General features: G+C 37.2%; 1 protein-coding gene across 1 annotated transcript; it reads right to left on the bottom strand.

Annotated features, from left to right (window-relative positions):
• Positions 1–1,534: 1,534 nt before the first annotated feature.
• On the bottom strand, positions 1,535–23,235 carry LOC142350621 (cationic amino acid transporter 4-like). Its single transcript, XM_075402523.1, has 2 exons — positions 22,630–23,235; positions 1,535–3,033 (listed from the first exon to the last, which is right to left on the bottom strand). The coding sequence occupies exons 1-2, from the start codon at positions 23,147–23,149 to the stop codon at positions 1,835–1,837; spliced, it is 1,719 nt and encodes a 572-aa protein (XP_075258638.1). The 5' UTR covers positions 23,150–23,235; the 3' UTR covers positions 1,535–1,834.
• Positions 23,236–23,698: the final 463 nt, after the last annotated feature.

The following is a 23,698-nucleotide window of genomic DNA, read 5'->3' on the forward strand; positions in this document are numbered from 1 at the left end:
TTCCATTTTTACTTTTCAATAATTAATAATGTTGATTTGTTGTTCGTTCCATGAAACTGGCCAATTTTGCATCTCAGCTGTTCTGATGAACTGAAATTTTCAATTCTGATGAAATAGGAAGAACTGTTTGCAAAACGAGCTCTAGAATTTAGAGAGGAATCCATTCTTCTGCTTTTAGTTTTTTTTTTAAATTTTCAAAGTGTTTTATTGTTTTTTAGTTATTATTGTTGAGAGCTATTAATTGCTTGAAGTCGCCTGTTTTTCAAAAACTTTGTTGCATAGATAGTAACATCAGTTGTTACAATACTTTATTTTTAATTGGCAGAAATCAGCGTGATCGATGAAAAAGACGTTTAAACAAAATTTTCAGAAAAAACCGAACCAATCGATTTTTTTTTCCAATCGAATAGTTAGTTTTAAGGCTGAGAACTGAAAAAATTGCTCGTGATAGTAAACGTTTCTTACTATCGTTCGTTTTCTTCCCAATTTTTGACGCGACCAGTCAACCCCCGCTCCCTGCTGTATTTTTTCTTTACAATTTCTCCTTCCAAACTTTAAATTTTGAAGTGTTCCCCCTTTTTCAAATTTCTGATAGTTTTTATATAAATTAAAACTAGATCCTGCGGTCTACAGAAAGGTGCTTTCCTTTTTTCTCTACAAAGCGTTAGCAAAATTGAGAATTTGACTGAAGAAAAAAGCCAGCTCGCATATACATTCCTCGACTTTTGAACAAAATATTGGAACGAATAATTCCTGACCTGGTCATGTTTATTGTGTAAAGGCTGAAAAATTTTGCATCCTAAATTTGTTGTCATAGTTACTTGGATTCTATCAAATAAACCCCCACAGAAAAGACCTTTTGTTAAGTTGTGATAGTTTCATATCCTGTTCCAGTTTTTTTCCTTAACAGACCTCTAATTAGGTGGGATTAGGATGGAATTCTGATTCCACTCTTACATTCCGAGGAAAGAAGCAAGAGAGTGTAATAATAAAGCAAAAGGCTATAAACTTAGTCTTAATACGCTCTTCGTAAGGATTGAAATAATAAAAGTTACACTCCTCATAACATCTTTGCATTAGATTTTTCTCAACTTTTGACTCTTCTATAGAGTTTTACAATCATTATTTCTCTTTTTATGAGAGCTTTATTAACGATATTTGTTTTTGCATACAAATTCGAGATTTCCACTCCTTAAGTGTATGTTAGCGTATTCACACAAAATAAAGTTAAGGTATTTTTACCTTAAAAAACATCCTAACTCACCTTAACTGTTAAGGTAGATTTGCCTTTCCTTAACTCACCTTAACTAACCTTAACTTTACCTGAACTTTACATGAAACGTTAAGGCCTCACATTGATCATAAGGAAAACACTATATGGACAAATTATTTGGAACAAAATATTTGGAAGGAATTAAATCTACTTTCCTGGTAATAGCTAGGTTGAAATACAAAACGGAAGCCGGCTCTATTTACTCTATCCCTTGCCAGTTTAATCTCGCTTCAAGAAAGAAAGAAGGAATTTGTTTTGAAGTTCAAGGATTACTACTCAAAATCGAGAATCAGCAAAATAAACGTCAATCTTCCAGTAGCAGCCTATCCTGCTTCTTGATTTTTTGAAATAAAAACTTGGAATTATTGTTTGTTTCAGATTATTAGTTAGCAAATAAGAATTCCATCGACTCAAGGAATCATTAAAGATTGGTCGTGGTGGTTGTAAATCTTTTAACCTATTAATTAACACACTATGACTCTTAAAAATGCTTATTTACAATGTGGTAAAATAGAATAAGATGGTTAAAGTACAGAAACAAAATGCTCTTTGTAAGTTACGCTAATTGAATTGTTTTTCGGTGGCTTCTGGAATATCATATTTAAGATTACTGTTGCGCATTCCGTAAGCAAAATAAACAGCAATTCCCATAACAACCCAAAACAGACCAAAAAGTAAATATGGCACATCGAAAAGAGCCATAATGCAAATATTCAGCCAAATTGAAACTCCAGGTAGAAACGGCACAAATGGTGTTCTAAACATTGATGTTGATTTTTGTTGATCTGAATTTTTCGCGAAGTAAATAATAACTCCCATCGAAATTACGGAAAAACTAAGGAAGCCTGAAATGCAAAAGTAACAAACAATTTTTATGTCAACAAGGTATAAAGGGGGTATAAATAAAGCAGCCACTACAGTCAAAATCATGAAAAGGAAAAATGTTTGAACATTTTTGCGGTTCCAACCAAAGTCCGATTTTGCTATCAGCGAATCAGTTTCTGAGGAAACACCATCTGATTCTTGCGTCGATGATAATAGTAAAATGTCTGTTTCATTTTTGTCAGGCAACAATAACGGATTGCCACCATACCGTACAATAATAATTGCACAAGCCAGCAACGTATGGTTGAAAAGGTTGCCAAATGAAACCAGTTCTGTGAGTTCATCTAAGTTTAGAAACGTACCCACAATTGCAACAAGCACCGACCCCACGATTGTCGAAATCACTGGAACTTGGGTAGTTTTGTTCACTTTGCTGAAAATTTTGGGTAACATGCCATCTTGAGACATTGCATATATAGTGCGCGAAAAGCATAATACACGCCCCATTATTAGTCCGACCAGTGAGCATAAGGCGCCTATAGTCACTATGTATTCGGCCCAATTCCAATTGTGAAACCCGAAAACGGAGATGAGGGGGTAGCTTTCGGTGACTTCGTAGTAAGGAGTTATAAGAGAAACAGCGGTCGAAACACAGCAGTATAAAATGGCAACTAAAGATATTTGAGATACTAGTGCCACCGGAACCGATTTTGAGGGTTCAACCGACTCCTCGCTCGATATCGTGATCAAATCGTACCCAGTATATGCGAAGTAGGTTTTGGTAGTAGCTTTGAAAACGGAAGAAAGGCCAAATGGGAAAAAAATAGCCCAGTTTTCAAGGTCAGAAAGAGCAAAAGTACATAGTGTAACGAAAGCTAAAGTTGAGATATTAATCGACCAAAGAATGGTATTGACAAGCGTTGATTGCCGGATGCCTGAAATAAAAAAATAAAATAATCTGAAAATAAACTTGATGATGTTAAATTTGGATCTGCTGATTCTGTTAACAACCACAGTTCAATTAACAACAGAAACATGACCTACCGATGAAACAAATTCTGGCACTCTTTGCCTGCCGAATTTGCTCTATGAATTGTGAAGAAACTACAGGATAGCAATGTAAGTCATTAAGAGTCAACGTACTACTTTTGCAAGTAGTAACGAAAAGATCAAACTTCTCGAAACCTTATTTTTAATATATCATGTTTTTTATATGTAATATATTTCTTTCAAATTTTACAAAGTCTTCAGAACAAAGCATCAGTTTAAAAGCTAACTGAAAGAACCGCGTGTTCCTCTCATGCTTAAAATTATAAAATTTACAGAAATTTACACAAAACTATTTTGGAAAAAAAACCGTAGCGGCTGCTCTCACGGCCCAATTCATTTCACGACCCAATTCATTTCGGTGGTTCCAAAGTTGTCCGGATATATTGTTTTGCAGTTCGCTTTAGTAACTTTATTTCCAATTTGTGTTTACTGTTGCATAAAATGTTCAGTTTATGACTATATACTCTTCTTTAATACGGGATATCTTTATATGTGATGCTGTTTTGTCTTTTTTTAAAAATTTTTTCCACCCGACTATATCTGTACAACTAATTAAAACTAGAATTATTACTATTACTGAACAAATACTAGGATATCGTAAAATGGGCAAAGTGAACAACTATTACAAGGGAGATTTCCCTTTTCAGTTTTTCTCTGATATATTATCCCTTTCTACGCAAGTACATCTCCAACATCGACGGCATTGATTTTTCTGAAATTTTTCTGCACAATTGGTAGCACTGCGTGGGCTTCACGCCAGGCCTCTTCAAGCCTGTTTTTTGCGTTAGAATCTTTGTTGATCAAATTGCTTCGTCAGAACCCTCAAATGTCTCTGTCACTCAGCCGAGTTTGTAATACACTCACATGTCACTCTATTCGAAATATTAAACGAGATAACCTTCGTGAAGGATCTTCTTGCGATAAATTCTAGTTTTGTGCTGTTTTTCAAAGTCGGAAGTTATGCTTTTCTGAATCTGTTCTAGATGAGTTTGGAGTAAGCTTGTATTTGTTGAAAAAGTTTTGTATGTTTAGCCAACATTTCTGTGCATGGAAAAATGAGAGACAACATTTTTGCTGCCAATCAAAAAACAGATTTGGGGTATAGGGTAAGTCGTTCCCATCAGAATTGACTGTTATCAGTGGAGTGGCATTCGAAGATATATCCGTGAGACATATGGTTCGACTGAATGCACATATTCAGTATTGAATCACAACAGTGCATACATTACTTTCTTGCAAACTTTGACTAATGGCCCCCACAAATCTCCGAATACCTCTGTTCATTTTTTTTGCAAAAAGGCCAAATTAGTCTACTCAAACTCTTGCAAAATCTGTTGAAGCAACAAACTTTCCATGTAGATTGCCCAGCCATCATTGAAGCAGTTATGAGTTCTCTTTCTATTCATTAGTTTATACATTTTGTCTTTAGCGATATTAAGTCATATTCTACTCCAAAAATCCCTAATTTTTGCTGAATCTAGTTGATCACATATTCAGTCCCCTTATAAAATTTCTTGTTGCGCAACACTAGTTCAACGACGGCATGATCCTAAGGTAACAGTATTGGGTGCTATCCATTGAAATCCAATAGGTTTTTTACCTACTCTGCATTTAGCATATATATGTCCCTGTTCCCAATGAAGAATAAGCACTGTAAATTCCTGCTGCTTTTCTGAATTTCCTTTCCAGCTATGAGAAATTTATATTCCTCAGTAAAATTTTCTTTCTTAAGTGGCTTGAAAATGCTTTTCTTTGCGTCCTCTGGTTCTTTAATGCCAATTAATTTTGTTTCATTCAACTGTCGTTTTTTAACTAGAAGATTGAATATCCTTCGTCGTTCACACTGATTTTTTGTTTTCATTTTTTAGCCTGCTTTTTGCTGACTTAGGGTATGTAAACTTCAGCTGAGACAATGACTTGGTTTTTTTGTTGAGTTCTTTTGCCTTCTGGTTGCTGATTCAACAGGTTTGGCTCTGTAAGACGCTTGCTTCCTTTGATTGCCTAATTTTTAATTTTTCTTGTTGCAATGTCCACAGCGTTGTGAATACCACTCACGTGTTTTGTCTCCAAAGTTTCAGCCAATCAATTGGTGAAAAACATGTAATTTTAACAGTGTGAGCTATGTAATCAATGCAGTTCTGTAATTGAGTCCAACAGGAAACAGCAATTGTGTATCTCGATCGCGTATTTTTCTGTCCTTTCTTTCATTCGCCCTGCCATGACCACTGCTTGTCAATCAAAGCGAATTATTGAATTGTCTCCCTGATCTAAACCTGAATTATCCAATTACAAACGCTAATTTGGCTGCGAGGAAATTTTCGGAAAACAAACTGGCCGCTGAACACACCCTGTTTTCAGATGTCTCAGCAATCAAATGAAGTTTTGCTCTGTATTTCACGGTTTTAAAGCCTTCTATCGACGCTGGTTTCAGCTAAAATTGGAAGCTTTTCCGTTTTGGATTTCTGCTTCTCCAGTCATTCTTTTCTTTCTAGTACAGATGTTAATGAAAAACTGTCTCTTGTAAACACTGAGTGGAGCAATTAAATCAGGTGGGTCAAAAACCGATGATGCCAGAGACAAGATTTTCCTTTGTGTCGTAGCAATTTCGATTTCTTTGCTGGTACCTCTGCAGACAGCTGTCTGAAACGTTCAATTAGAGCTCGAGTAAAGATAATGCCGCTGCACCAACTTAGAGATAGAATTTATCTCCTCTGATATTGGTGCATTTTATTGATAATTGTTGGCCAATTATTTCTGCAGCTCAAGACCATGTTTCGAGAAGAAAAATATTAGCTGATTGAAATACTCAATGAGGCCTTATGATGTTTCTACATATTTGTCTGAATTCTCCACGTAGAATTTGCTTCATAATGTTTTCTGCAATAGAAAGCTCCCCATAATTGTCATTTTAAACTTTATAGTTGGATCAATTTGTTGATTGCTTGCTACAAAAATCCGGCGCTTTTACTCGTATGAACAGATTCAATAAAAAGTTGGCCTGTATTACAGGAAATTGAAGATTTTGTGTCGTGTTCGGATTGTCGCATTTGCAGAAACATTAATTTGATGTTGGCCGTCAGGGCTGCCGGTTTTCTCGAAATCTAAAAAATGGTTCCAAACAATTCACTGAGTAAATCATCACCGACCAGTAGCCTGACTTTCAGGCATAGTTATTGAAATTTTGATGCAGTGTTGCTACAATTCCGGGTTTGGCCAGGTTTAGCACTGGATGGTGTTGTAATTGCCAACTTTTCCATGAGTGCATCTCAATTTCCCGATGGAATCTTTCCATCAAAGAAATTAGCAGACATGTAATTGTTTGATATGTCTTTCTCTGGTTTTTTTCCCACAGCATTCCCAACCATACCACTCGCCAGTAGTTTTTGTCGCGTTTTTTAGCATCTTTCGTGCTGGCAATTTTGTCTCTTATTTAATGATTGATTTTGAAAACGTAGTTTTCTATTTCCCACCTTGTTTTATTTTTATGTCATTTATGATTTATTTGTAACTTGGGCGTCGTTTATGAGAGACACATGAAAAATATTCCATTTTTCTCTGACATGTCAAGGCTCAACTGAATACCCAACTTGATTTCCTTGGGACAGCAAATTGTTCGCTTTGTTTTCCTATCTTGTATTATAATGGCATTGTAAGTTCGTGAGCAAACTGAACTAAAATATTTCAGTTCTATGTTATTATAGTTTGTTATTGCCCATTCAAAATAATGCTTAAAAATTGCTTTATGCGAGTGGACTTTTGAACGTGGTCTCTTCTTTCTAGGTTCTCTTTTGTCATTAGATCCTTTGTTTTGGGTAAGCCTGCTGTAATGAGCGTAACATCTTAACAACGGTATGACCAATTAATGATACTGTTGATCTATTATAAAGAAAAGCGAACATTTTTTCGACAGCCTACATTGACTGCTTGACTGACATCGTTAATCTGGTTTTCTGATAGTAGCAATCATTTGTGCTTTTTGGTACATCTCTTTCCATAACATGTCCTTTTTAAAAGACGGATGTTGGTTGCGTTTAAAAAAGGGTTGCTTTTACGCTGTAGGATAGTCATGAGCGGCATGATTGTTGTGAACTATTCACAGGTCCGTTTTCGATGAGTGCCATCAACTAGCAGACAGTAATAATTTTGTGTTAACTTAATTGTTTCTCTTACAATCGAGCTTGCTCTGAAACTTGTTTTTTTTTCGAGATTCGCCCTTTTGTTTTGAGTCGGCTATCCTTTTTGCGCTATTATTATAACGCAGAAAACCGTCTGGAAGCCCTTCGTTCTAGCAACCTTTCGAAATAAATATGCCAGTCTTATCATGCTGGCAGTCATCTACATAAACAACCGTTCCGTTCCTTTGTGTGCTTTAAGGTAATTTTTTAAATCTCAAAATGAAGTTTTTCTATTGATTGTAAATTGCCTGCATAACTGTTTTACTTTAAAACGATAATGAAGTTGCTGCTTGGCATTAAAGAGTTCAGACCAACAGATGAATGGAGAGCTTAAACTGGCTTTTGACTAGGCCACTTCTTAAGAAAAGCCTCAACAGACAGATGTGAGCTGCCCAAAAACTGTCATAGTAGTGACCTATCTTGAGTATAAAGAACCCAAGCAACCCATACTTGATACGGATAATTTAGTTTTACAACCTTTCAGTGATTCAGGAAAATAAGGCCGATACATGGTAACAAGAAAATTACTCTACCAATCTGGTTCTTCCAGGAATCGCCATCAAAGTAACTCTCTTAAAATTTGGTTGTTTGACAGGTGCTACAAGGTTTCTATTGCACAATACTTTGACCGTGGTTGAAATTGAAGCGTTTTTTGCTTGATGACTGTGGCTTGCGCGACCACTGGAGATCGAATGTTATCAGATGATCAGCTTTCTCAGCTTCATTTTTATAATGCTTGCTACGTTATAGATGTAGGTCTTTTCAGTTTTTTCCAATCGTTCATCCCCAGACAATGCATCTCAGCTTCTTGTTTCCTCCCATTTGAATGATGTTTGATCGGCTGTGTATGCTAGTGGAATGATAATTTTCAGGGAGTATGAGTAATTAGCTAGGATAGTCTTCTTGGCTAGAATAATCTTCTGGAAGTATGAGGACAATCTTCTGGGAGTATAATCTTCGATGATTATGAGTGTATTATATCTAGGGTTTTTTTGGTACCCAAAGCTTAGCGCACCTTTGCCTCCAAAAATTCAATCCTAGATCAACTTATTCTTATCAATTTGAACGCTATCTTCTTCTAGCCAAGCTTGGGCAAGAAAAATTTTCCGGAGAAACAGGTTCCTTGGCTTTTTTTGACTTCTTACTTTAGATATTTGATCAGTTGTTGTCCTTTTCATTACCAATCCTCACTGACAGGTTATTTTTAGGCGGGTTTTCATCACTGATCTGAAGAATTGATTGACTTCGCTGATTTCACCTAATTTTTTAACAAAGGATATATGTGTCATATATTGCATATAGAAACTACTATACCAGAGGAGAGCCAATCCGTGCAGTGAATAATAGCGATTAAAAAACAAGAGCAGTGAAAAATAGTTGAGAATAAGAGACAGTTGAAAAAGGGGATTGAACTAAAAGATGCTTGAACACTCTGCTTTTAACCAAAAACGCACCCAAATAAAGAAAGAGAAAAGGAATAGATTTACCTTCAAAAATAAGAGATATAACATGGCGACAGAGATTAAAGCAGAAAGTTCTCTAAATATTTAGATAATTTTCAGAGTTTTAAACTCACCAAAAGCTATACATTTTCTCTTCCGCATAAACGTTTTCAATTAAATGCAACAAACATATCTGACATAATTGTAATTCCTTTTAACCATCGCCAAACAAGTGTTTATTCTTTTATTTTGATTTAAATTACAAATTTTCGAATGGATCCGGAAATTTTTTTGCAAATGCAGTACTCAGAACCACCCGCACCACCAGCGCCGGGACCAATTATACCTGCAGCAGGAGTTGCTATGCATCATGCCCCTGTTCATGGTAATCAGCCTTTACCAGTACCTTTTATTAAATTTAGCGGTTTACCCTCCGAAGATTTGGCAGTTTTTGAACAACAAATTAGAAGTTTCATTGGTCTTTCTGCAGTTTCAAACGGCCGCCGACATCTTTTCCTACATTTCAGATTACAAGAGGGAGCGCTACAATTTTACGAACAGCTGCCAAATGCAGTAAAAACTGCATACCAGACAGCAATCCTTCGTCTTAGTTTTCCGGAAATAAAATTCAATACACAGTACGCCACACTAGAGGATTATTTGACGCATCTTCAAAGAGTAGCAGCAGAGTCTTTCCAGTTAGTCAACGAATTTCACGAGTAAGACAACAGTTCCTAAGTGGAATGTCAGCGACAATCCCACCAAAATTAGACGAAATAGAAGAGCCAGCAATGACAGTGAATGATTTGTGCAACAGGGTAGCGCGAATTATAATGATCGAGAAACTAGTCCCTGAGAACGATTTTGCTAACGCGTTTAATGAATTCAATTCACAGTCAACTAGATCGGAAGATTTCATTTTTCTACAAACTCAGCAACAATCTCTACAGGAAACCCAACAAGCAATTGTTTCTCAAATAGCCCAAATTAGTTCCCTACTGGAAAGCATGGAAGTAACGCGACAACAAGACAAAGCAAACCCAACTCAAAGTGAGAGTAGAGCCAGTTACAACCAACAACAAGGGAACTACCATTCCCGTTTTGGCTAACACCGCGGCGGTCAGTATAATTCCAGAGGAAACGGACGAGTAATCTGTCGAAACTTTGGCAAAAGGGGTCATTATCAAAAATTTTGCTGGTACAGATACCCACCGCAGAGAAATACACAAATACCTTTCGAACAGCAACAACAATCATCTAGTGCGGTCAATCATTATTCTAATTCTACACAAAATTGAAAAAAAGCTATTATACCCAACCATGAATAAATCAAAGGAGCAAAACCCACTGTTTTAGATTCAAATTGTAATTGGAAACCTAAGGTTTGGCGCTCTCGTCGACACTTTTTTTTCACTAATGCCTTGCCGATGAGAATTTACAACCAAATTGCAGACAGTATTGTATCCAAAAACTCAACGCCAACAACTGAAATTTACACAGCAGCTGGCCAAAAGGAACGATGTCTATTCAGCACAGAAATACCATTCAGAGTTAGCATAGCAGAATTCAAATCCCAATTTCTTGTAATCCAACGGTTGAATACACCCATATTAGGAGCCCCATTTTTGTCAGAGAACAATCTTATGGTTGACATGAAACGAAAATTACTTCTAACGCCCGATCTAACTTTTACAACTAACGAAATACAACAAACGGACGGAAAGAAATTTGTTCGACAGGAAGAACAAACTTTCAACATTTACACAAAAACGAAAACATCATTAGGCCCTTTTAAACAGGACCTCGATATTTGTCTTTGTGCGTCCAAAACATTCGATTAGCAAACATTATTCGTATTATAGAGCCCTTCGATTTCTTCGAACAAAACTCCGGAGTGTTCGTTACATCGTCATTAAACCGCGTTGATCACAAAAATCAGGCTCAGATTTCGTTCCTGAACACTAATTCTCACAAAGCGACCATGCCAGCAGGTACAAAAGTAGCAGTCTTCACAGTGCTTACACTAAAAATGCAAATTTCATTACACCTATTGACCCACAAATAGCAGCCCTCATTCAAATCAATCCAAATCCTTCGGATTAAAACAAACTTGCTACAATTTAAGGGGAAAAGTATGCAGATTCGTTTTGGTTTAAAACGCCAGAATTATGCGAAAACCCAGAATTTTTAACTGGAATCGAAAAAATAATATATGATGAAATCCTCGATTGTAAAAGGCAAGCAGCAAAGAAACCTTTGGAGAATGAGGCAGATTGCACTGAATTCTGTTCTCAGTTTTCTTGGAAAGACTCAGTTCCATCTGAACCTGCAAGGAAGTCAGTAGAAATGCTTTTTGTCAGCTACCATCACATTTTCGGTAATCAAAGATTTGATGTAGGCTTGGCCTCGAATTTTAGTGTTAGACTGAAACCTGAACATGATCGCCCCGTCTACTCAGCTTGACCAATACACTTCCGAGATGATATTCTAGTAGAGTTAGCCCTGATGACATACTTTGGAATTGGAAAACCCTAACATACTCGAAATACAGCAATCCACTATTCTGCCAACGCAAAGCTTCTGGCAATCTTCGCATGTTGATCGATCTCAGGAAGATAAGCCATTGAATTCGGCACGACTACGAAAGTCATAATTTTCCTATTTCGACAATAGCAGACGCTGGAAATCATCTAGCAGGAAAAACATTATTCGCTAAACTGGATTGTAGACAAGCCTAACACTGCATATCAAGGGCTGATGAACTGTCCGTTCAACTCTTAGCATTTACTTTTGGATCTAGGACCTACGCCCCTAGCCGACTAGCCCAAGGACATATCGAGCCCCAACGGCTTTCTGCAGTTTTGGTCGACAACATTTGGACCCACGCATCGCAAAAGATATCTGATACCAGTACATGGACGATATTGGTTGCGGACCAAAGTCAGTGAAAGATCTATTGGAGAAACTTGATCAAATTTTTCAGTGCATCAACAAATCCGGTTTAAAACTCTCCCCCTCTAAATATGAGTTCGGTGTTAAATCTCTGCAATTCTTGGGCAATCTAATTACGGCAAACGGTCTAACCCCAGATACAAATAAGGTGACAAAATTTCTGAAGGATCTAGAAATGCCCAAGACCACTAAAAAAGTGAAATGGATTATCGGGTTTTTGCAATTTTTCTGCGCCTTCATTCCGAAGCTGGAACAGCATCTGCTACCATTTTACAAACTACTCAAAAAAACCATAAGTTCATTATAACGCAAGGGCATCACGAATGTCTCGATATTCTGAAGAAATCGTTAATCGATGCAACCAAAATTTCACTGCGGTTCCCATTTGAAGGACAAACAGTTCGTGATAATGACCGATGCCAGTATGCACGCAGCGGGATACGCCTTGCTTATCGAAGACTACACTCAAAAGGAAGGAAATGAAGGGGAAAAACGCCAATACGCACCCGTTATGTTCGGATCCCACGCGTTCAACGAAGCTCAACTGAAAATGAGCATTTACTGTAAGGAATTTTTAGATGTCTACTTTGCCTTCGAAAACTTTTGTCATCTTTTTTGGGGCTGCTCAAAGAAAGTTGTTGTTCTTACTGACAACCGAAGCTTGATCCATCTCTTTCAAGCAAAACACATCCCACGTAATCTTTGGTTAATGGTGGACCGCCTCATGTCATACGATTTCATATTGGGGATTATTCAAGGGAAGGCAAATGCAGCAGCTGACTTTCTTCACGAGTTCCTCAAACACCAAACGAAGCAATCGAGCTAATGATCAGAAACACAATTCCAATCCAACAGATTCAGACCATTTCAGTAAAGCTCCAATATTACCAAACGTTCAATACACGGGAAACTCACAAAGTGTGGTAAGTTGCCTCCAAAACACAACAGGAAACAACAACGAAATTGAATTTTATCAAGTAGTGGAAACAAACAGGGTCAACCTGCAAATTTCAGCAATTGGTACTTCAGACCCACTAAACAATTTTCATGTCCTGGATTGCACTAAACACCTCAACATTGCCGAGGAACAGAAAAAAGACAGCGAAATACAACAAGTTCGAACCTGGATTAATAACCGGAAATCGTTGCCGAGAACGAAATACTTGACTCTTTCTCAACGAATATACATAAAACAACTAGAAAGACTTTGTGTCAACAACGATATTGTGTATCGGAAATTTTTCAATCATGCCGGTCACGTGTCGCACAAACAGATCTTGGTCCCAAAATATCTTCGGTATGAACTGTTGTATCGCATGCATAACAGCCCCGAAGCCAGTCACCCAAACTGTTTACCTGTTTCGGAAACACTTCCATTTTCCTGGATTTCAAGAGTTTCCCATCGACTACTTTAAAAATGGCCTGACCTGTCTCCAAAATACGCCAATCCAAAAGTCTCATCTAACTCCTCCACTTTTGCCAATTACCAGTTTACAGAATTTCCCTGAAGAACTTTTACAGATTGATATTGTTGGAGCACTCCCTGTTTCTGGGGGATTCAAATACATTCTAACAGCAATCGACGTCTTCAGCAAATACCTGTTTGCTGTCCCACTGAAACACCCAGATGCCGAAAGTGTGACTCAGAAACTAGTATCTATATTTCATCAACACTGCTACATTCCAGATACAATCTTATCAGATCTTGGATCAGTGTTTACATCAAAAATTGTTCAAGGAACTGACAGTCGTCCTTCAGATTCAATTGAATCAAGCAACACTAAAGCACCCCCAGACCATTGGCCTTTTGGTACGAAGCCATGCAGTACTTAAGAAAAACTTAAAGATGAACATCAACTCACCGGGTGTAATTTGGCTTAATCAAATAGAAGTTGCATATTTCGCACATAATACGAGTTTCAACAGCGAGGCAAGTTGCACACCAGTCCTACTGTTCCACGGCCGAAAACCAATGTCAGCAATTGAACAAAGATTTAATGTCGGGAAAACTATTGAAAAAACACCACAATGCTCAACTAGTCAAGAAATACAAGACCAGATGCTGCAGTACTATCAACCGCAGAAAGACACTATAGTCAACGCCTACCAAAAATACCGATCTTATTTCGATCGGAAGGTCAAAGCGTCACCTCTAGCCATACACATTTACTACTTACTAATTGACCCGAAAATCACCCATCTGCCGTCGACTCTTCACGGCTTCAGCAAACCGAGCTGGATTCCCTTTTATCGGATTGAGGCTGTCTACACTCATTCAAACTATCTAATACGGTAAGTGGGAACTAAAGACACCCAATGCATTAAAAGAATTTGACTCCGCCCAATTATACCCAAGTACACAAAACAAGATATTAGCTACCTCAACCCAAAAAACTTTAAACCAGACCCAATGCAAAATTTATATGGCGCTGAACCCAAACTATTCGACAACATCCTACCGCAATTGCTGAAGCCACCACAGCAGACAGTTGGCAAAAACTGTACGTGGAATGACGTCGAGTATATTACTATTTTCAACCCCAGAGATACGGTCCAACAACAAAATAACCGCCTCATACACAACCTGCTCTTCAACCAATGATTCCTGCCAACAACGTGGAACCAGCACTACCTCTCCAGATTACTCCTGCTCATGGCATAGCCGAGAATACAAAACAACTACCAGTCACAATCCACGCACCAAATCAACCATCAGACCGCAATAATAAGACACTACCGCCTTTCTCCTACAGGACTCCTGCAGCAACTAGCGGAAACAGCAGAGGAGCTGGACCTTACAACTTGAGGTTGAACCCTGCCCCACCACAACAACTCTACCGCAGTTATCAGTTTTGAAAACAAATTAGTTTTTTTTACCTCTCGTTATTATCCTAAGTGATCCACTTTTGCAATAAATTACACAATTGAGGAAAACTTGTTATGGTAAGTTGCCAAATGGTGGCCACTACATTTTCTTGGAGCCAGAATTGCGATTCCTTGCAATTAAAATGAATAATCTTAAAATTACTTGATTTGACTTAATATATTTGACATAATTTTTCTGCCAGGAAACGAAAATTATGCTCGAAACGTCCCCTGATATGCGCTCTTTGATTTGTTGAGCCCAATTTTCGCACTGGATCTCAAAAATATCAACATTGGCAAAAAGCTTAGATTTGGCTCACAAAATTGTTCATATCCTTCATATTCTAAGTGATCCGCTTTTATGATTTTTAATTAAATAAATCAAAAATTACTATCAATGGTTCCCAAAAAGAGTCTGCTAGAGCTTCTTGGAGCCAGAATTGAGATTAAGTTTCAGAAGATCGAGATTTCACTCATTACCTATACCAAACCTCCACATTTTCTCACTTCTTCTTTATTCAAGTGATCAGTTATATTTCAACTTTTACAAATGAAAATTTATTTTACATCGCCTATCTTCATTTAACGCCCTTTCAACCTTTGTCGGGACCGGTTCTCCGAAATAGGTCCAAAAAAACTTTGAAGACGAAATAATTCACTAAAATGTTTTCATATTTACCATAGCCTATACAAATTACTTACACTCAAAGTGACCCACTTTTATCAGAATTTCATTTACATAGGAAATCTCACATTTCCAAGGTCCTCTTAGTTACCCTCAGTACTTTCGTGGATCTATTTTTTTCGATTAGTCTTGTTATTTATTGAAAAAAATTAAAGAAAAAAAAACAAAAAAACAAAAAGAAACAAAACAAGAGGCATAGAGTTCTTACCTGACAATGAAATTGTGAAAATTCTTACCTGTTATTGTGACGTTTGCTCCATTATCCATATATAATTTTATAATTAGCAGTTAAAATAATTCGTAATAAGAGAATTTGTAATATTGAAGACACGCTATTTTATTTCATTGCGATTGTGGTAACAAAGGGAGTTGCAATTACTCAAGCTGAAATGTATTGAAAGCGAAATTTTTTATTTCCAGAAACAGCAAGAAGCAAGAAAAAAATAATTGACTAACCTTATGATGAAGAAGGGCCGGCACTTTTTCTTCTTTTTGCTGACTTTTCCTTTATTTGCCTCCATGTCATTGTTACCAAAATCAGCACACATTTCAATTAGTGTTCTGAGGTTTCCAGTGGTCTCATTTTCCCTATAACTCATTATTTGCTGCCTGCTCCTGCACACATTTTCATCCTCTTTTTCCAGCCGCTTTAGGTACTCTTTTGGGCCCAGCTTACCCAGTTTTTGCTTCAAGTTTTTTCTATCTTTTTCCCTAAAAACATTAAATAGCGCTGATATATGCGTTTTCGTGTACTTCCGACCCGCTTCGCAACCGCCCACAATTGTTATAACACCTAAAAAGAATAAAACATAGTCAATTTCCTTATCAATAACATCATTGTAATACTATGTTGTGTTTTTTCGTCGAATTGGATCTCCGTTTCACATGTATTAAAAGTGGGAACTGTGTGCACTGCTAATTCTGGCGGAATAATAGCGTCCCCAGGCTGAACATAGTGCCAAGCCCAGTTTTTACAGACACCGGTGCACTCATTTTCTCAATAAAACTTCAGGTCCTTTATGCTCTTTATTAAGGTTTTCATCTGTTGCCCTTTCCTTTTAGTTTTTGCGATTAGCCACAATTTTTTCCCTCTGAATAAATAAGCAATTGAATAGGCACCCCACACTCCATGTGAGGCAACGTAAACCATTCTCGATTCATCATTAGAATACTCTCATGAATTTTGTTCAGTCCTTTGAATACTGAGCAGCTGGATGAATAATTTATTTGCCCGCCCACATTGAATTTCCCAAGAGACCATGCGCAAATTCATACCCATTGCATTTGACATAATTTTCCAAATTAAACAAATTATTTTCAACAGATACATGTTTGTCAAAATATTCGTAAAAATTCCGAACTTGGAGTGAATGTATATAAAATTGAAGGCTAAACTGGGCTCAGAAGGAGGAGATATTTGAGACGCAGTTTCCCCCCAAAATTTACCACATTTAGTTTCTGTTCTTTCCACGATGCATGAAAAGGAAAGTTACCACTTTCTAGAGACATATACGATTCATGCATCCATTCCAAGTTACTTTGTAACGTTATTTGTTCCCTTTTTCCGCAAAAAGGAAAATGCGAAAGTTCATTAAGTAATTATGTTATCATTAAAAGAGTTACATATAGTGGAAATTGCAGATTACTTCATCCATTGCATTATTTTGTTGATTGTTTCAGTATGACATAATTTATCAACGTCACAAAACATTCCGATGACGCATTTTACCAACGTCACAACAGTTTTCCTATGACGCAGTTCACCAACGTCATCAAAATGTCCCAGGTTGAAAACAAAATTGAATTACTTCACAAAAAAATCAATTTTTATTCAAAACAATGGAGAACCACAAATTATGGCCATCTAAATAAATCAAGTAGACCTCTCAGAACAATCTGAGACCCAGTAACAAACCATATAATTGCCATCTGAATTTCAAAAGTACCCTCCGATTCTGATTTAAAACAATTTTGATTTTGAAATTACCATCTGATTTTGATGAAAAGAATCAAAATTTCAGCTGAGACCTCCTTGAGTTATGGGACTTGTTATTAAAATGAATCTATATTACCCGCGGAGAACTAATGATGAAAACCAAAATTGAGACCTCCTACGCAAGGGGACAGGGAAATACTAGAGCAATAAATTTGATAAACCTAGATGAGATGAGCTCCTGATACTTCCAAAAGAACAAAATTAGTTCTGCGAAAAAGGAAGCAGATTACACAAGCATTTCATAATTCGTTTTGGAAAATATTTTTTCATCTTTAAATCAAAAATGTAATCCTAATTGCCGGCAACAAATTTCTCTTCTTTATTCCTATCCATATTATGTTTCCTTGCATTGTTTTCTATCTCTATCAGTTTCGTTTGATTGTAATTGTTCTGAAGACTTATTTCATAGAGCGCCATCAGAAGTGTTATGTTATTGGCTCAATATAGTGAACTGGAATGTTTAATTTTGTTTCTATAGATTACTTCTTCCTTTTCTTTTTTATCTCTCCAGCAACACCAAGCCCTAACGCAGTTACAAAGGAAGGAATTGTTTTCAATTTTCACCGGAGAGTACTACTTGCGGACAACTTCATCTGTGTTCAGTTTATAGTTCCCTACCTTGTTATCGAAATACAGCTACCCGAGAACTTAACTGCATTACTAGACAAATTCAACAAATCTTGGAAAGTACGAGCGGGATGTTGTCACGATCTAGCATTTCCAGACCTTGAAGAACTGGACGCCACAGATAACATTAATTTCACTTGGTTAGTGACGAAAATCATCGAAGAACATGGAAACGCACTTACGGACCTGAGATCAATCAAAAAGTACATAGAAAAGACTATCGCCCTACACAACTATGCACCAAGTCAATCGGAATTATCAAGGCAGAAACGCACTGCTCCCCTCCTTTTAGCGGGTGGAGCCGCTACAGTTCTTGGCTCTGGAGTTGGACTAGGCAGCAAGATCGGATGTGCTATCAAAGGAATTTTTGGTAGTTGTACAGAGTTTTCCAGGAGTGACAAGGAAAATATCTGAAAAGGCATTCAGAGAATCTGAGAAATTCAGGATGGGTTCCAAAAACTGACGACATCATCTAACAAAAAGTTTTTCTTGGTCGGAAAACAACTGAATTCATTGAATGCAGTGACAAAACGCCTAACAGAACTTCAAAAACTCAACTCACCAAAAATTGAGGCAGAGTTCGATAGCATCAAAAAGGAGATGAAGGGTCTAACAAGTTGCGTTCGACGTCTACAACTGCGAGGGAAGCAAACCTACAGTTCAGTGAAATTTTTGCCTGGTTACTGATGCTAAAAGAGAAACCTAGAGAAAGTCTTTGTCTCTGTCCAACGATCATTGGGAAATGACGACCAAATGTTGAGCTTGGCAATACCAATAAACAACATTCTCACGTACTATGAGTCAAAATTGCTGCGTGAAGTCACAAACAATGATCTCGGAATTGTTTTGAAAATGGCAATACCACTAGCATCACGGGAGACCTTCTAGAAGTTTACGAGGCAACTTACTGCCTATGCCACAGTCAGAGTCCGACGACAATCTGGCCATGCTGTGGCGGACGGAATCAAAAGATATTGGGATCTCAAAAGACAAATCCAAATTAGCTCTACTTAATGATGAGGATCTAAATCAATGCATTGGATTGAGTGTTTATGCTATCTGCGATCAAGCGTTTCTCATGCTGAAAACAAGAAGCTGTTGTCTTGAAACATTATTTGTATATCATGACTCGAACACAGATTTACAATATTGCGATGTTGATTTTCAGCCTCTACCAGTTCAAGAGAAAGCAATCAATAGTGGGTATAGCCACTGGCTAATATTAGCAGCGTCCTCCAACTACCAACTAAGTAACATTTAGTAACTAAGTAACATTAAGTCGAACCACAGCGGCTTGAACACCCTCAGCAGTGTTATTATTCAAGGTTGGAAGGCATGCATTATGTTATTGAAATGTGGAGAACAAATTGAGGGACCAAACGTCTTGATGAGAAGCGACGCAAAATCTTGTTCGGAGATGCCTGCATTGCGAATTGATGTGAAGCTGCCCACAGCTATTGATCACTTATTCAAAGCGTTACCACCGCTGCGCAACTTAGTGAGCTACGATAATTCAAAACCGGCTAAGGAGGAACTCGTCTCAAACTTTCGTTTGGAGGTGATGAAAAATTCCGACATGCCAAAAAGTGATATTGAAGTGGAGCAAATTGCCCAACCTATCATAACAAAACCGCAACAACTTAAGCCAATTTACGAGCAGCAGTTCGCTAGCACGATAAACTGGCAAATGTCAGTGAAAATTGGGATAATCAGTTTTATACTAAACGTTCTCCTGCATACTGCAATATCTTATTGGGTTAAAATTCGAGTTAAAGTTCATAGAATGCATCCCTTCAGAGTTAAAGAAAACTAACGCGAGATTAGATCTCGTCCTGTTATTGCAGTCAGCGAAAGTGACTATGAATTTCTACGAGCGAACCCAGAGCATCCTCTTAAGCGGAAAACTTGTGTTTTTCCAAACGATGGATCAGAGAATTCAGCTGCGCAAACGTCTGCACCTGACTCGGCCGAACTGGAAAACGCAACTACGTTCAAACAACTGCGGAAGTATATTCAAAGACTCAAAGATTCCGAAAACGGTAGAAAAAATCAGAATGAGATTAAAGAAGACACATAGAAACTACAATAACTGCTACGCAAAAACAATTTCTCGAAGAGAAGCAGAGAAATCAAATCACTTGATTTCCTATTCTCCTAGTTTATTGCTACTTGTGGGTTTCAGAGCAGATTTTGCTGTATTTCAAAGCAGATTTTGCTGTATTTGAAATGACTACTTATAACTACAGCCTGTCATTTTCGCTTTAATTCTCATAGAGAAATTGCAACCCCCTTTGAAATTTGGTAGTAGTGTGTGCTATTCAAAATTGAAAATTTTTTGTAAACTGACTATGAATTTACAAAACTTAAAAATTTTCAAGGCTAAAGTGTAAAGAAAACGGCTTGAAAAGTTATAAGTTTGGAAGTGTGAAGTGGTTGAAAAATGATCCAAAGTGTAATCTAACAACGTATATTATATACACTTGAAATTTTCAATTCAGTGTTGATAAAAAAAACAGAGCGGAACTTTTAATCTTATTCAATATAAAAGATTTATAAAAAAACATCTGATACCGATGATACCAACTTTGTACGTGTGTGTTTAGATTTGCATCAGAGGTGCTTCTTTTCATTTAGAGTGGTAGTGTCATATATTGCATATATGAACGTATTATACCAGAGGAGAGCCAACTCATGCAGTGAATAATTGCGATTGTGAAAAATAAGAGCAGTGAAAAACAGTTGAGAATAAGAGACAGTTGAAAAAGGGGATTGAATTAAAAGATGCTTGAACACTCTCCTTTTACCCAAAAACGCACCCAAAGAAAGAAAGAGAAAATGAATAGATTTACCTTCAAAAATAAGAGATATAACAATATGATAACCAAACGTCGTTTAGGTGGCTAAAGATTTTGGTTCTTCTCTGCAGGACAAATTCCAACCACTCAGTTTGTCAAGCAACTATTGTGAAGTCAATCTGTTGTTACTGCTGATTGATAACTTTGACTTTGCTGAGCCGCTCCGAGCAGGTCTCAATCTGCTTATCAAAGTTGCTCAGACTCCGAGCTTGGTTCGTTTTCGTTTCCTATTTTAGACAGCAGCTCGAATGTTTACTATAAGTCTCATGTACAAAAGAAGCTATCTTTGTAATTTCCTAATCAAAAGGGACAGCAGTTTTTGTTCCAATGTCGGCTTAGGTGAACAAATGCAACGGCTGCTCTAGCAGTCGTTTGCGACTACAAAAAATTTACGACAATTCATTTTGGGGGTTTTAAGTCTGTCCGGACAATTTGCTTTTGCTGTTTGCTTTTGTTACTGTTTATCCGTTGTACACTCATCTATATTCAGCTTCAGACTTGTTCTTAAACTTAGTTTTTTAATATCGAATTGGATTGGGTTTTTACAGATCACAATACGGTATTTTTTATGTATATCAGTTTATTGCGATAGGGAATCCAATCGAAGACAAAGATATTTTTCTAAGACCAGTGAATGCAATTTTTTTTCAACTATAACTTAAGTTACATGTTGCTCCCTGTACTCATGAGTTTAAATACAAGAAGCCGGCGTTCAAAACAACTGAAATGCGACTCAACTAATTTGCAGATACAGGACATGGCTACCAATAATTTACTACTGAAGGTCAATACAAGACACAGTAAAAATTTGCCGCTCAGAAATATTTGAAGTATACGACACTGTCAAACGTTTGTTAATGCTCACGTTCTTTTATATCTGCAATAGTTTTGCTGAGAAGGAAAACCGTTTTCAATGATGTGTGTTATTGAGTGCAGGTTGGGTTGCTGTTTTAGCCAATATTTTTCCTATGTCTTTGAGACTATGACTGCAAGGGTAACTAGAACTAGAAATACAACTCTGACTGAACAGTTGCGATGACAATAGAATGATGAAAAAGAACAGCTATTACAAGAGAGTTTTCCTTTCTCAGTTTGTCATGCTGATGTGTTTTTCACACCTACGCGGTCTCAACTTTAACAAAAGTGTTGCTTTGTGACCTCGGTGTTTTTAGTATACAGTAGTCGTTAACTCAAAAGCAAAAAAACTACGGTAAAACAGCACAATCAACCCTTTGTGACCCAAGAGGTGCACCTTGAAATTGGATTATGGCGGAGAGGCCAATGCAACCATCTTTCATTGGAGAGATTGTTAGAAGAGAACAACCTTTTACTTCAGTATCGATAAACAACGTCTCCGGAGTTTTTTGAGGCATATTGTGCCGAGAAATTTTTCATTTTGTGACAGGATGGGATTTTTTTAGCTCAATTTTGATGCTCCATTGGAAATCATTTCTGCGATGCATACTTCCATTTCCAAGAACAACTCTTTCTAATTAATTTTGTTTCTGGAGGTTGAATGAAACAGTGTCCTGATTTGGGCAACTAGACCATCGCAGAAAAAAGTATATCCCTCTTTCTGGTGACATTTGTACAAATTTTGCTCACAAATTTCTCCCAATTTTGTTTCTAAATTACACCCTGGGTGCGAGCAATTGAAGTAACCTGATTAGAGGGTGGTATAACTAACGGGTTGATGCAATGCAGAGCCGTTTATTCCAAGTTTGTTTCTATTTTATTTATGCTTAAATAAGACTTCTTCCATCTTTTCTGAGGTGTGAACCAACTGAACAAGAAACCTACTTTCACACTTTTTTTTGGAGGTAAAGTCAATCAAGCGCTTGTACCAATCCCTTAATATAATGTTCTCTAACGCTGAGCGCTTACCAAAAGATGCAGAAATGGCGACAAACAGAACCGCTATTGACGAAAATGGATCCCAGTTATGGTCAATGAAGACCTGAGGTCTGACATTGTCCAGAACTTCGTCTGAAATACCATTTATGTACCCAGTAATCCCTCGACAAGCGAGACCCGCCTCAAAAATGTGATTTATTAGAAAAGTCCAGCCAGATAAAAACGCTATCAATTCCCCCATTGACATATACATGTAGAGATATATGGATCCGGCTTTAGGAACCTGACACCCAAACTCAGCTAAGCATAGACCAGTAAGCATGTGAGGAATCGCAGCCAAAACGAATGCGAGAATGGTTGAAGGTCCGGCAATTCGACCAATAAGTAGACCGAGTGCTACGTATATTCCACCACCGACAGTATTACTGAAGCCAAGAATAATTAAATCAAAAGTGGTCAAACATCTTTTAAGTTCGGTTTCCATAAAACTGTTGTCTTTGATCAGCTTTTTCTTCCTGGTGCAATTTGCCCAAATCGTTTTATCGTCCATATTTTGTTCGGAAACTGCTCATAAAATCTGACAGTTTCTAACTATACAGTTGTGAACAAATTAACGACTTTTATGAATCAGTTATAAGTGCTTTTGATCAGACTCTCAGACATGTATCTAATTAGTAAGTCTAATACATGTAGTGTTGCTTTCGTTGCTGTACTTATTTTCTAATTTTCTGCTTCAATTTTATGGCTGTTCGATGCCGCTCGAACATTTGTCTGTATATTAATTTAACAATGACAAATTTATACGTGCAAGCGCCACAAGCCAAAAAATAAAAAAAAAACTATTGGTTATTAATTTTTTAATGCAACAACATAACAAAACATCTTCGCATTTTTGAATTGGCATATTCAGCAAATTTTCTTTTAGTTTCCTCTTAATTGTCTCAATTAGGGCCATCCCGCTCGATTTTTTTTAATGCCACGCCTGAGGTTATTCTCAGTCTCCCAGTTTCTTCATGTGATAATGTTTGTTCAAAAACGAGCAAAGGTAATCGTACGCAAAACATAGTTTCACAATTTCCTCTGATGTATGAAGATTGAA

This window comes from Convolutriloba macropyga, chromosome 12 (assembly GCF_964194025.1).
Source record: "Convolutriloba macropyga chromosome 12, txConMacr16.3, whole genome shotgun sequence".
Classification (NCBI taxonomy): domain Eukaryota; kingdom Metazoa; phylum Xenacoelomorpha; order Acoela; family Convolutidae; genus Convolutriloba; species Convolutriloba macropyga.

Bases quoted from the DNA above. Each gene is read 5' to 3' on its own strand.
- LOC142350621 (XM_075402523.1), bottom strand. From the start codon at position 23,149: ATGGACGATAAAACGATTTGGGCAAATTGCACCAGGAAGAAAAAGCTG. The intron at 3,034-22,629 runs GTAAGCGCTCAG...TTTTTATTTCAG, and splicing joins CGCCATTTCTGCATCTTTTG to GCATCCGGCAATCAACGCTT.